We start from the raw sequence: 15,679 nt of genomic DNA on the forward strand, positions 1-15,679 counted from the left end.
GACGTGATGGCCATTCTGCAAATGAAATCTTCTGAGCAACAAACTCCCTAAAAACAGTGAAAACACATCCCCTTCTCCTCTTCCTCAGGGCACTCCGGGACGGCACTGCTGAGACTCCAAGAGCAATAACTGAAGTTTTGTAAACAGGGTGGAAGGGTCACTGCTGACCCTGGCCTTGTACCATAAAGAGACAAAGAAACCATACAAGGCTAGTCATATGCATGTTCTAGTCTATACAGAAACATCTTTAAGAAAAAAAAAAGGCCCAACTAATTTACATAAACAAGCAGCAGAGAACACGATCACTTGTCCTAACAGTGACTTGTCCCATGCATGTTAGTCTGCCAACAAGATCAATTCAAAGCAAGATGAAAACCCATTCCTCTAGGAGATCTCTATCTCACCAGTCCTGGAACACAAGCTTTTGACAAGTTACTAACACCCCCTCTCTGGGATCCTCATTAACCTTACACCAACTTAAGAAATGGATCCAAAGGACAGGCCCAATCTGAGTATAGAGTCGTCAGAGGTGAAGCAAAGAAAAACTGGTCACTAAAACACACAGACCATTTGAAAGAAATGAGGCCAAATAAAGACTATAGGGAGTAATTGTTTTTCTTCCTTATACTCTCATTTTATTTTCTTGTGTGTGAAAATGTACCTGTTTACATAAGTACTTCTCTGGATATTTCAAGAAAATTCCATAGATATGGATACTGTTTTACCCACTCCCACAGTGAAGTTCAGGATCGTGATTAAAGGATCTGAAGGTGCCCCCATGTGGTTCCAGAAGAAAGTGCTGCAAGTAAAGAAAGAGCAAAGTGCTCCTACATCCTGCACACGGGGTCTCTCACACAACTCCCTCTGCCCTGAACTCATACTGTAGGCAAGACCAACTCTGAACCCAGCCTTCCACTCCTGATGCTCCTTCCGATTCCCACATGCTGAGATTACAGGGGAGGTCATCACATCCAGCATTTACTCCCTTCTTCTATAAGCGGAGAGGAATCCAGGGATGAGACTCAGGTTTGCCCTACACTAACAGAATCAGGGGTTCAATCTCCAAAACCACATAAAACCACATAAGATGGCGACATCTGTAAGCCCAGAAAATGTGGAGGTGGAGGCAAGAGAACCAGGAGTTAAGTGCCTGCCCTGGCTACCTCAAAAGTTTGAGGCCAGCCTGAATGAATTTCAAAACCCAAACAAAATAAAACAAAATGGCCTTGGGCTGCCTTTGCATGGGGCTTTTACATCTTCCCACACCTGGCCAGTTAGTTACTCCTGTTGAGCAACAGAAGCTTTGATTTCCATCACGAAAAGGAAGGTTTTGTTTTCTAAGATAAACTAATCAACCTGAAAACTTAAGGTTAGCACAAAGTCCTCCCCAGAGTTGCCAACTTGGCCTCAAAGTACAGTAAAGCTCTAATGTAGGAACAGCTGAGCACAGATGGGGCTAAAGAACCCAACTGACAAGACCGAAGTAGATTCTAAACAAAAGAACCTTAGTTCTCATTGGAAAACAAGTTCAGCTTCTGTTCCCACTTTAGCTATCAGGAGATCAGAAGCCAATTCCAGGGACCAGAATAGAATTTAAGATAATACCACAAAGATTTAATTTCATATCAATCCACTAACACAAACTTGACTCTAGACACTTAATCAGAGTGTCATTCTATACCGTGACATATAACTAATTTCTTTAAAAAGTTCCCTTCAATTATAAAGCATATATATAATTAGAACATCAGATGTCCCTTTAAAATATCTTCAATGTCACCCGGTGGTGGTGGTGGTATACGCCTGTAATTCCAGCACTGAGATCTCTGTGAGTTTGAGGCCAGCCTAGTCTACAGGCCAGCCAAGGCTACAGAGAAACCTTGTCTTGAAGAAATGAAACAAAACAATGTCATCTCATTAGACAATGTAAGAAAAAATGGTATTCAAAAAGGCAAAGGTACTCAGCTCTAGTTTGCTCAAGGACCACAGTAGACAGCACTCTTGTCAAACGCCTTCATTCTTGGGGCATTATCTTAGCTTCTATACAACCTCCTCCATTAAGAGTCTCAACCCTAGGACTGAAATACAGATAGATACAGATCCAACTTTTGTATCTCCAGTAACACAGAATGTTCTCTAACAATTTCTAGGAACTAGACATAAACAAAAGTCAACTAACTGTGCTAGAAGGACATTTTAAATGGGCAAAATGTGTAAAAAAAAAAACATAATTATAAACACATGAAAAAACTTGTAAGTTAAACAAAAAGTACAACAGAACGCCAAATTTCCAACATAAATACGATCCAAATTAACCACATACACATTTACACCACCTACAGAAAGACCAGGAGAAAACATGAAAATACAGCTGCTAGAAGGCCAGTTTCCTAGGTAAGTGGTATGTTTGTTCTGCAGTGCTAAGAACTGAACTCAGGGCCCTGTGCATGCTAGACACATGGTCTACCAGAGCCACACCTCTAGCCATTTCTGTTTCAAAATCTTTGAACATCTGCTAACCTATGATGAAACATTTATTGACTACTTATTGAATATCTGCCAGGTTCTCTGGCATTTAACTGTCACTGAGCTCAGAGATCCTAAGACGTCATCAAGGAAACTAGATTTGGGGACTAAGGATGCAGCTCACTTGGGAGAGCATTTGCCTAGCACAGAGCAGGTCCTAGGTTCCCTAGAGCATTAGCACCACATAAATCAGGTTTGTAATTCCAGAACAGAGGATATAGATACTGATATCAAATTCGACTTCAGATACACACCAAGTCTGAGGCTACATGAGACTCTGTCTCAAAAGCAACAGGAGCTGGGGAGATGGCTAAGTGGCTAAGAGTATGTACTATTCTTGCAGAAACCCAAGTTTGCTTCCCAGCACCCACATCAGGCAGCTCACAACTGCCTGCAACTCCAGCTCCAAGGGGTCTGATGCCTCTGCAGGCACCTGCATTCATATACACATACCCCAACATGGACATAATTACTGGATGTAATCTAAGGCCCTGAATTCAATCTGGGAATGGTCTGTGACATTGTTTCTTCATGCTGTCCAATGGATGAATAAATTGCTAGAACAGTGTTTCTTTCTTTAGTTGGTTGCTGATCATAATGACATAGACCAGCTCTCTAGGGGGAAGGGTCAAGGGAAGGAAACATGCTCCTAGAGTCTCTGGAAGACCATGGCTAAAATCTTCTTTCCCAGCTCTCAACCCCACTGCACTATTTACATTTCCTTATACTTTTGCCAAAAAGTATACCCACCTCTCAAAAATGGAGCTTAACTACTTTACAGTTGCCAAAGAGCTCAGGCATGATACCAGAGTTTGTCCATATAGAACCCTAGGCTGCTAGTCAAGAATTCAGTACAACAGACAGTGTCTGAGCCTCTTCTCCAGTGGCCTTCCCATTAGAAATGTGTTCCACATATGGGTACTGTGGGCTCAGTATTGTCCAATGTTAGCAGATAAGCAGACAGAGGATGACAAGGGCAGTCACCAAAAACAAGCAGGATTTCGTCAACACATCAACTGTCAACATAGAAGACTCTAGTCTACACCACACCAATACCTGTTTTCTTTTGTGTTGAGAATGGCACTCGGGGCTGAGAGATGGCTTAGCCGTTAAAGGCTAGGCTCACAACCAAAAATATAAGAGAATAGCACTCAAGGCCTACATACATTGAGGTGAACGCTCTATCCCTGACACCCTCTTCCCCCCCCCCCCCGACACCCCCCCACACTGGTACCCCCTTTTCCCCATCTCTGACACCCTCTCCCCTGACACCCCCTCCCCCCCACTGATACCCCTTCCCCCCTACTGACAACCCCCTCCACCCCCCACCTAGTACACACAAGACCTTACTGTTTCCTCATTTGTCACATCAACCATTTACCCAAATTAAATCCAATAAAGGATTTCCCCAATTCCAGGATTCAAACAGGATCAATAGTTTTCAATTATTAAGTCTTATATTAAAAAACAAAACATTCCATTTCACATTTTAACAAAAGCAGTACAACTGTTACAAAGCGATGCTCTCGGTGGGCTGGAGGGCACATTTTGTTGCGCCTCATCTACATCTCAGAGTTTTGCTTACTCATTTCTTCTTCTGAAATAGGCAATGTCAGAATAGCAGTGAGCAATGAACATGCAGCTTCCGGTGTGTTCCCCAGACAGACCTTTCCTTGGCTTGACTAAGATGTCTCTCCCTGACACTCTGGCCACCTATCACCAGGCTAGCTCCTTTCTGGGGACCAGCTCGATCAATTCTGGTTCCTTGAGAAAGCAGGTGTCTTGAAGGCAACTATGAGCATTCCCAGGTCTCTGCTCTGCTGTACTGCCTGCACAAAAACACTGCTACCCTTCTTCACCAGCAACCCTTAGGGTCAGACATGTTCTAGGCAACACTGACCCATAGAACACTGACCCACAGAAGATGCCACCTGAGCTCCTCTGGCCTTTGGCTGAGATGAACTGCTGGAGTAAGAGCTAAGCTTCTCCTAGGTTATCTGCTGCTGCAATTCCTCCTGAGCCCCTGTACTATACATGTAACTCCAGATAACTTTTAAGAGGGGAAGGGTTAAAAATGGATTCACTTCTGCTTTCCTTTTTTTCTTCTTTTTATTTAGATAAGTGTTTGTCTCTGTAGCATAGACTGACCTTACAACCATAGCAATCTTCCTGCAGGTGTTGGTGATGCCAACTAAATATGTGCTCTGTAAGACAATTTCACATGGTGTCATTAATGCACCAGCGGTGAAATTCTTCTGGCCTCCCAATAGGCTCTACCTCCAAAGCAAGCAATTTTATACTGTTTTTTCCTTGTATGATGTTAGGTGGAAGGGACTCAACACAAGGTAACTTCTGGATACTAAGCACATAAGGCCATTGCACCATCTCTCTAACCCCATACAGACATTTTTCTAACTGTAGAAGAAATTAAGAATTAACTAGCAACAAGCCTCAAAATTTGGTTACGAATGTAGGTGCAAAGCTGGTTCATCAAGTCCCTATTCTGGCCCTCAACCCAATGCATTTCAACTAAGGCATCATCTACTTCCTTCTTAATGTTGATTAAACACTTAAAAAGGTAGTGTCCAGCTGCTCCATCCAGGTGATCCCCCTTCTCAGAAGCCTCTCCGTCCTGGGCTCCATTGCTGGAGCCTTTACAACTTCCCATGACCTCCATCCCCACCCTTTCCTCATCCCTTTCATCCTCCATGGCTTCTGGAGTTTCTTCCTGGCACAGTAACTTCTGGCTGAGGCAATGGCCACCAACCGCAGCAGACTCGCCCTCTGGCACATCAGGCCCACACAAGGCACTCTCTTGAGGGCAATGAGCCACATCTTGGCCACTACTCAGCTCTTTGGGAGTGGACTTTCTCTCTTCCAAGGCTAAGATGACATCCTCAGGAGCCCGAGGCACCTCCCTCAACTGCCTCACTCGCTCTCTTCTCTTCCGCCTTAAGTGAATCCAAGAGTTTTCTATGGCTGTCAGGAAAAGGCTAACTTCTTCTCTTCCACAGGGAATTCGCTTATGTTGCACCTATGTGGGAAAAAAAAAAAGAACAGAATTTTATAGGAAATCACTTGTCACTACTTATCAAATTCCTTCAATAAAAAACAAACATACAAACAAAAAACCCATAAAGGTCATGATGGTAAAGCTTCATCAGTATGCTGGCCACACACCTTCAGATCAGTGAGGATTTTTTCTATCCATGTTGTTACAACCACTATGCCTTCTGCTGTCTCAGAGCCCAGAGACGAGGCTTTGAGGGATAATTCTTTCATCACAGACTCCAACACTACAAAAGTAATGGGTTTCCTTGGCTTTTCTAATTTTCTTCGTTTACTTGGAGGTGACTGAAAGAAAAAAGAAGAAAGTTATCCCAACAATTAAATAAAGTGCACTTCAGTGGACACAAGTAGGGACATTTTCAGGGTTTCTGTTATTGGGTGTGAACAGAAAGGCCTTTGTACATGTTATTTCCAATGCTGAAGTTGGCTCTGGAAGAAAGCTTTACCACTTCCTTCATGTTATAAAAACAAAACAAACAAACAAACAACCTAAGACAAGCTATGACCTTAATAGCTCAAAGTCATACCACTAGTAATAGCATGTTGGGATTCAAACTCCAAATCCAAACTCTTCAATCCCATCACCTCTGCTCCACTCCAGCTACCAGTACATAATAAACAGCTAAGGGATGGCACCCCAGTTTCTAAAGTGTTTGCCATGCAACCTTAAGATGGACATCTGATCCCAAGAATCCTCATGAAAACCACAGGCCAGGAATGATCAGGGCCACTGAGAATCACATGGGTGGAAGAAATTGGGCTCAGACCATGTAAGCCTGTAAACTGGGGCTGAAGGACACCAGTACTAATGAGAACATCACACTTGAAAGCTCGAGCCCCGGGAATCCAAACCACCTTCAAAGTGTCTACCTAAGATTTAAACAGATTTCAATCCACCCACTAGAGGGACTCAAGTTCCACTTCAAATATCAGAAGTAACACTACGGTAACTAAATTATTTCTTTAAAGTTAAAATTTTCTACACGGTACTCTTAAGATACATTTAGCTAAGAATACACACATATCCCTTGTGTTTAGGGGAGGGGGCAGTGTTGTTTTACTATGTTGCTTTGGCTAGCCTAGAACTCACAGAGATCCAACTGCCTATTTTCCCAAGTAAAGACTGGGGGTGGCTGCCAGACACACTTTGAACATGCAGATTTGTGCTAATCAATAAAAGTAAAAACATTTAAAAATTAGCCGGGTGGTGGTGGCGCACGCCTTTAATCTCAGCACTTGGGAGGCAGAGCAGAGGCAGGGGGATTTCTGAGTTCAAGGCCAGCCTGGTCTACAGAGTGAGTTCCAGGACAGCAAAGGCTATACAGAGAAATCCTGTCTCGAAAAACCAAAAACAAAAAAAAACCAAACAAACAAAAAAAAAACACACACACACACCCCAGAGATAGACAGAGAGAGAAGGAGGCAGGAGGTGGCAGGCTCCAGGGGGATGAAGTAGAGATGGGGGAGGCAGTAACAAAAGCAACAAATCAGAAAAATACTCAAATGCACCTAAAATGGAAGCCTCAGGAGGATGAGACAAAATCACAAGTTCGAGGCTGGCCAGAGCTATATACCCTAAACCCTGTCTCAAAATAAAAACCAACGCTGCCCAAAGAAGAAAACCTACCCAATGGTTGTACCTGTGTAGAAGAAACTACCCTTGAGAACAGGAGATCCTTAAGACATTGATCACAGAGTTCAATAGCATGAAGACAGCAACACTGTTACTCCATTACCCATAATAAGAGACAGGGTTCCTACAGAATACTGAGAGCCAACACACAGGGAGTTTGAAATAAGGTTTCTAGTAAGCCCGGGAGAAAAAAGACTGGCACATAGGATGATGAGGGACAAAAGTGGTACTTTTCACTATACTTCACACCAGGTCAGGCCATCCTAACAGCCTACTAGTACACTACGGGAATGGCTAACAGGACAGCCACACACCATCTGCTCTGACAGTCATCTTTTGTGCTGAGTAATCTCTAGTGAAGAGCCTACCATCTCTCCTCAGCTATGGGGGAGATGCTCTGCTCCATGATTCTTTGAAAGTTAACAGTGAACTCTATCATTCTCAGAAATTAAAAGACATTAAGTTCTGCCCAGATGTGGTAGCACATGCCTTTAGTTCCAGCACTTGGGAGGCAGAGACAGACAGATCTTTTGAGTTCATAGTTACTAGTCTTTAGAGTGAGTTATAGGACAGCAAGGGTTACATAGAAAAACACTATCTTTGAAAAAAAAGAAAAACAGCAAACTAGCCAATTGTGTTATTGTAAGCTTTGAATCCCAGCACTGGGAGGCAGAGGCAAGAGGATCTCAAATTTGAAGCCAACACGGTCTACAGAGAGAACCCCTGTCTCAAAAAACAAAACAAAACCTAGTCACTCAAGAGATACAGTTCATATCCTAGAACTTCTCAAGTAAGGTTTCCAAGTGATGAAAGATTAACTTAACCATGGCACTCAGTAATGATTCAAAACCACACTCTGTCTTCTTTGTAACTAAAAATACCCAGTAAACAGAGCAATAAGAAATGCAAAATCAGGCTGGAGAGATGGCTCAGAGGTTAACAGCACTGGCTGTTCTTCCAGAGGTCCTGAGTTCAATTTCCAGCAACCACATGGTGGCTCACAACCATCTGTAATGGGATCCGATGCCCTCCTCTGGTGGGTCTGAAGACAGCTATTATTGTACTCACATACATAAAATAAATAAATCTTAAAAAAAAAAGAAAAGAAAAAGAAACAAAGAAAAAGAAATGGATAGTTAAACTCAACCCTACACGTCTCTGGCACTAGGACAATTTTGTACCTTATTAAAGACACTAATAAAAAAAGTTATTTTTCCCCAACTGAAATGATTCTGTTGTTGCTGTTTCTGAACCGGGATCTCACATTGCCCAGATTGGTCTCAAATTTTCAACTCTTGCTAGGCAGTGGTGGCGCACGCCTTTAGTCCCAGCACTTGGGAGGCAGAGGCAGGTGGATTTCTGAGTTCGAGAGTTCTAGGCTAGCCTGGTCTACAGAGTGAGTTCCAGGACAGACAGGACTACACAGAGAAACCCTGTCTCGAAAAACCAAACCAAAAAAAAAAAAAAAAAAAAAAAATCCAAGTGCTTAAGGTCTGGGCTAGAAAATTAGATTGAGGTCTGACTTTGAGCAGCCTCCAGGGCCTGGTACCACTCTCCATAGAACTGTTTCCTGGTTTAATGAAAAAAGGTTATTATATGTATTTAAATAACAACTATAAGCAGCACTTCAAACCTTCCAAAACCAACTTTAGTCCTAGGCACAGGGTAGTGCCTCAATGTATGTCTTAAGTCATTCCTTCCTTTAAACGTTCAACAAATTCTTCCTTAAGACAAACTGCCAAAGAAAACAATGGGCGAATCTTCCCCCTAAAGTAATTTCTGACCAGATTAGTCTTAATTGTCTCTTTCTGAAATGTTCTTATCCCATCACTCATCTCAGCACTTATACAATATACAGCACTTATACACTATATACAATCTTTATATACATTGTTTCAGGTTCGTTTTGTTCTGCAACAAAACTAACAAGGAACTAAAAAGGTTCTGATTTATTACCACAGCAAGGATCATACTTTGATTCTGCTCAAAGCTCAGTTCCCTAACCACTACATCTGTTTTATACCCTATTGTGGAGTCTGGTACAGTTCTAGTTCACCAACCATTTTCAAGTTTGGTGTGGAGGCACATGTCTGTAATCTCAGAACCAAGGAGAGGAAGGAGAAACACCACACCTGATCCAGGCCAGCCAGAAATAGAACAGTAAGACCCCTACCCTTAAATAAATATACAGATAAAAACTAAAGCATACAACCACTTCCCAAACTATGTCTTAGCAACAGTATTCCATCAACAAAAATCCACAGCTAAAATCTGATTTAAAAACAACAGCAACAAAAAAAACACAGATCAAAGAATGAAGCCTAAAATACCAAATTGATGTTTACCTCCAACTTCTAGCTGTTACCCTGAGACATGTGCTTAGAACCCCTCAAATATCTGTCTTGAAAATATATAAAGTAGAGGCTGGCAAGATGACTCAGTAGTTGAAAGCACTGGCTATCCTTCCAGAGGAGCCAGGTTCAATTCCCAGCACTTATATGGCAACTGACTATAACTCCAGTTCCAAGTGATCTGACACTCTCACACCAATATATATAAAATAAAATTAAATAAACTATTTAAAAGGGGGGAAGGGGCTGGAGAGATGGCTCAGGAGTTAAGAGCAGTAGCTGCTCTTCCAGAGGTCCTGAGTTCAATTCCCAGTTAACTACATGGTAGCTCAAAACCATCTATATCAGAAAAGGGATCTGATGCCCTCTTCTGGTATATCTGAAGATAGCTACAATATACATTAAATAAATAATATTTTTTAAAAAGGGATAGAGAAAGGATGTGTTTTCAATGGTATTAGCTGTGAGACCACAAGAACTAAAATCCTTTAAAAAAGAAAAGAAAAATCTATGAAGGGACCTGTGAAGCTGACTCAGCAAGTACAGGTAACTCTCCACAAGTCTGACTATAGGGGAAAAAGAGGGCTCCAACAAGTTTTCTTCTGACCCCATATACATATACATACGTGTGCTGACACACTATATATAAAATATTAAAGATATAGTTGTGCATATGCCTATGTGAGTTTATGTGTTACCACATGCATGCAGGTGCCTTGGAGGCCAGAGGGTGTCAGATCATTAGAAATTGGAGTTAAAGACAGTTGTGAGCAGCCTCATGGTGGATGCTAGGAGCCAAACCCATGTCCTTGGGAAAAACAGTAGTGGTTTTAACTGCTGAGCCATCTCTCCAATCTCAATAAATAAAAATATTTTTCTAAGAAAGAAGTCTAAACTGAACATGGTGTATGCCTTCAACCCCAGCACTCAGGAGGCAAGGTCAGTCTGGTACACAGCAAGCCAGGCCAGCCAAGGCTACATAGTGAGACTATATCTCAATTAAAAAAAAAAAAAAAAGCCAGGAGGTGGTGGCCCACACCTTTAGCCCCAGCACTTGGGAGGCAGAGGCAGGCAGATTTCTGTTTTGTTTTGTTTTTTGGTTTTTCGAGACAGGGTTTCTCTGTGTAGTTCTGGCTGTCCTGGAACTCACTATGTAGACCAGGCTGGCCTCGAACTCAGAAATCCGTCTGACTCTGCCTCCCAAGTGCTGGGATTAAAGGCGTGCGCCACCACCACCTGGCCAGATTTCTGAGTTCGAGGCCAGCCTGGTCTACAGAGTGAGTTCCAGGACAGCCAGAACTACACAGAGAAACCCTGTCTCAAAAAACAAAAAAAAAAAAAAAATCAACAAGGACTGGAGAGATGGCTTAGGAGTTAAAACGAGGTACTACTCTTGCTCACAACTGCCTGTAAGTGCTGCTCCTGGGTATCTGACCCCTCTGGACTTTGGGGGCACATTCCCTTATATGTACATAACCCCCAACACACATAATTACAAATAAATCTTAAAACAAAACAAACTATAGAGTATAACCAGAAAACACAATACTCACAAATTTTTTACTTTGAACTCTCCTATCTAGTTCCCAAAAGCCTCTTGTTAATAAGCTATATGGGGAAGCCCAGACTAAGGGAAATGCCTTGAACAGAGGGGACTGCCTCTAAACATTTTTTTTAATTTTTATGTCTATATTTAGCTTGCATGTATGCATGTGCTTCTACATGCATGACTGTGTCCATGGAAACTAAAAGGTATGGGATTCTCTACAATGAAACGTACGGTATGGGTGTTTGTGAGCTGTCACATGGGTGCTGGGAACCTAACCCAGGTACTCTGAGAGAACACTAATAAACATTTGTAACTGCTGAGCCGGCTTCCCGGCCCTGAGAATACTTTATAAACCAGGGTTCCTGGGCAGTGCTCACACCAACAGTGCATGATTTCCTACAATTATGTCACCCTCTACCTTATCCTTCACCAACATCTAACTTCCTGAAGGTAGAATAGAGCTAATGCCCCACCCGGCAGAATTAGAGGCCTGGGGAAAGGGGCTCTAAAAGGGACTTGTCAGCCACCCTACAGAGATCAGCCTTCACTGCTTCTCCATGTCCTCATCAGTCAGAAATGGTGGTACAAAAATTCTGCCAACATTAGCACTGTCTTTTTGTTGCTAAAACGAGTCTAGGCAACAGCAGAGAACTTAGTGTAGGCACTTGAACCTCTTGAATTAGAATTTTCAGCATTCAGCACCAACAGAAACAAGTTAGTAGGCCTAAGTGAAATCACAAGTTACCATAGGAACTTGCACATCATGCTAAATGGCAGAGTGAGCGTGGGGAAGTAGGTCAATATTTCTGCTTAACCAGTTCTATTCCATGTCTTCCTCTCCTGAACTGGAAGAGCATTCTCTTCCTGCTGCCCGATCCCAAACAGGATCAAGAAAGGAATGTCAGGTGAGCTTTCCACAGAAGCAGTGACTGAGGGAAAGATCAAGTACAAGGAAGGGGAACCAAGAGGAAGGTCAACCCAAAATCTCCTGAGTAACCTGGATCGACCCTTGGGAAAAGATCATGAGTGCCAGTGCTGAGAAACTGTTGCCAGGTTACTACAAATCAGAAACTGCCACACACAGGACACCCTGTGGTTTAAGTGCATCTAATGGAACACTGGGGAACGCATTATTAGCAGCTTAGGGATGATGGCAGTGGTGCGGAGGGAGAAATACTGTGTCACCTGGAAGGAATCTCAAGCCTTTCTCCAGTGGTATTCTTTGATGGCTGGAAACTATGCAGGGCTAAAGACACTGGGAAAAAGAGAAAGTCACTCATCCTTTCCTTTTCTAAGTAGGTAGATAGATGGATGGATGGATGGATGGATGGATAGATAGATAGATAGATAGATAGATAGATAGATGGATGGATGGATGGATAGATGGATAACTGATTGATTCTGGTTTTGCACAAGACCTTGCCCTTCAACACTAGTACCTGTGATGACTCCCTCAATCAAAGAGGGCAAAGGAAAACGTCCCCGAGCTGCTGTGGGGAGTGTCAGAGCTCACCTTCCAGCTGCATCAAAATTGTGGGCAGTAGGTTAAGCACATACTCTTGGAAGCAGGTGCTACTCAAGTTCCCACAGCTGTCTGTGTCTATACGGGGACAGCTTAGGGCACTGCTAATGATTTGAACCATCTGCTGGGGAGGTCTGTGCAGTCTAGAAGATAATAGGGTAACATTTGAAGGAGGATAGAGCTATGGAAAGCAAAGGCATCTTTTAAATTAGAGATCTAATCAAACACTAACCTTTAGGCACCCTACCGTACAACCCAGAAGCAAATCTAGGCTTCCATAGAAAGGACACTCTATAGGAGCAATTTCAATCCTGCAGTACAACTAGTTGTGGAGGGAATTACCTCAGCTTCAAGTCTGACTTCATGTTTCAGAAGCATCTGCAAATCGTCCCTTGGTGCTCCCACACCCATCTATCTACTTCTTTGTCTTTAGCAACAGGAACTCAAAGACAACATTTTGGATACCTCTGGAGACAACAATGGCCAAATCCTTAGAAAAAGCACTCCCAAAATAAGCCTGCTTTACGGATGGACTGGGAGAGAGACCTACAGGACAGGAGCCCATACTAGCCTCCCTCCATAAACACCATAAGAAGAGCTAAGTAGCTGGGCAGAGGTTAGGATGTGTGGCTCCGGCAACAAACAGCAGACCACTCTTGCAGGGATCTCTAAGAACAGACACATGATGTTTTACCACCACTTCCCAGGGAGGCCCAGAAAACCCCTCCCCGCCTCTGAGCCTCTCTGCCCCCGTCCGTCCGTCCGTCCGTCCGTCCGTGTGTGTGTGTGTGTGAGAGAGAGAGAGAGAGAGAGAGAGAGAGAGAGAGAGAGAGAGAGAGCGCATGTGCGCACAAGCACACAATCGCATTTTACTATGTACTCCAGGCTGGCCTAAAATTCTTTAATGTTCTTTAGGCTGCTTAGTGCTGAGATTATTGCTGTGTGCCACCATTTCTAGCTTCAGAAACCTTTTCCTTGTATAACAGTACAGAGAAAACAGAGAGAAATTTGGAACAAATCTTCTTTAAAAAAAAAAAAAAAAAAAAGGTGAAGATGTGGCTTTTGGTCTGGCTCAGTGGTTAAGAACACTGGCTTATCTTCTAGAGGTCCTGAGTTCAATTCCTAGCAACCACATGGTGACTCATGACCATCTATAATGAAATCTGATGACCTCTTCTGGCCTGCAGGTGTTCATCCAGATAGTGCACTCATATACATAAACAAAGAGTGGCTTTTGTGTGTGTGAGTGTGCACGCATGTATGCATGAACACACACACACAGCATGTACACACTCATGCAAGTACACATGGGGACCAGGAAGGTATTGGAGCCCCTGGAGCTGTGGTTTCTGGCGTTGTGACCTGTCAGACATAGGGCTTAAGATCTGAACTCCAGCACTATGATAGAGCAGAAAGCACTCTTACCTACTGAGGCACAACTCCAGCTGCTCTCTCTCTCTCTGAGGCAGTCTCCTTAGTTCTACTTCAGGCTGGCCTCAAACTCACAATTCTTCGTTCTCTGCTTTCCACGTACTGGGTCTGGCACATGCTACCTACATATTCTTTCTAATGGTATTCATAAAAGATGAACCAGAGCCTTTTACTGAGAATAGTACAATCCCAAAGTGTTACACATGAAAAGGATATAGCCAGAGAGCTAGGAGTATAGCGTAAAGGTTCAGCACTTGCCTACTATGCCTGAGACACTGGGTTAAATAAAGCCCCAGCAATAAAAAAATTAGAACAGGACGAAGAATGATTACAACCACAAAGGCAGCTCTCCAAAAGGCTAGAAAAGCAACAGTGGCCAGGTAGAGGAACAGACTAAAGAATGTCCACCAGAATCATTACACCAGCCAGGTGTTCCTATAGGCTATGTTGCCGGAGGTGGTTTGAATATGCTTGGCCTAGGGAGTGGCACTATCAAGAGGTGTGGCTTTGTTGGAGGAAAAGTGTCGCTGTGGACACTGGCTTTAAGACCCTCATCCAGGCTGCCAAGAAGCCAATCTTCTCCTGACTGCCTTCAGAACAAGACATTGACCTTTCAGCTCCTCCTGCACCATGCCTGCCTGGGCACTGCCATGCTCCTGCCTTGATGATAATGGACTGAACTTCTGAACCTGTAAGGCAGCCCCAATTAAATATTGTTCTTATAAGAGCTGCCTTGATCATGGTGTCTGTTCACAGCAGTACAACTAAAACATAACTAAAACAGAGTTGGTACCAGGGACTTCTTGTTGTAATAATCCTGACCATACTTTTGTTTGGGAGAATGTAGATTTGGAGTCTTTGGATTTGGAAAGCCATGGAATGCTTTAAGTAGGGCTTAATGACCCATCCTAGTAGGAATATAGAAGACAGTGGTGCCGAGGGTGATTTGAACTGTATAGGCCTGCTGGCCCAAGAGGTTTCAATAGCGAATGTTAGTATGTGGCCTAGATACTGTTTTTATGATATTTTGGTGAAGAACATGGCTGCTTTTTGCCATTGTCCAAAGAGTCTCCCTGAAGCTAAGGTGAAGAGATTTAAATTGATTTGTCAAAGGAAGTCTCCAAACAGCCTGGTATAAATTCTGTTGTGTGGTTACTAAAGTTTACTCTTATGAAGAAGATTTTAAAGAAAAGGAGCAAAGTGAGAAAGGAAAAATATAAAATGTATGGTTCAAGTAATAAAGGGGCATCAGGAAAAGAAATGGAGCTGAATCCTACATTTAAGGAGATAAAGAGATTAAGGGAGTCGTGACTTTGCAGCAAGATACCTCCCAGCTAAGCTTAGGTCCAAGCACAGTGGTACTCACCTTCAGTCCCAGGAAACAGAGGCAAGTAGATCTCTGAGTTCAAGACCTGCCTAGTATAGAGCAAGTTCCAGTAGAGAAAAGCTTAAGTCGAGGTGTAGCAGTGCATGAGACAAAAGCCACGCAGATCTCTGAGTTCAAGGTTCATCTACAAAGCAAGCTCTAGGACTAAGCTTAAGCAGTAAAGGAGTTAGAAAACAGAAAGCTAGTAATAATGTAATAGAACAAGGGTGGC

General features: G+C 43.0%; 1 protein-coding gene across 2 annotated transcripts in view; it reads right to left on the reverse strand.

Annotated features, from left to right (window-relative positions):
* Nucleotides 1–3,961: 3,961 nt before the first annotated feature.
* Nucleotides 3,962–15,679, reverse strand: part of Mettl16 (methyltransferase like 16) — a 46,021-nt gene continuing 34,303 nt past the window's right edge. For both annotated transcript variants that reach the window (XM_028759447.1, XM_028759448.1), the window contains 2 exons: nucleotides 5,707–5,880; nucleotides 3,962–5,560 (listed from right to left, as the gene is read on the reverse strand). In XM_028759447.1, coding sequence (XP_028615280.1) covers nucleotides 4,961–5,560; nucleotides 5,707–5,880 — 774 coding nt within the window. In that variant the 3' untranslated portion in view covers nucleotides 3,962–4,960. The remainder of the gene's footprint in view (nucleotides 5,561–5,706; nucleotides 5,881–15,679) is intronic.

The sequence above is a fragment of the Grammomys surdaster genome, unplaced genomic scaffold (genome assembly GCF_004785775.1).
Source record: "Grammomys surdaster isolate TR1022 unplaced genomic scaffold, NIH_TR_1.0 126278, whole genome shotgun sequence".
Classification (NCBI taxonomy): domain Eukaryota; kingdom Metazoa; phylum Chordata; class Mammalia; order Rodentia; family Muridae; genus Grammomys; species Grammomys surdaster.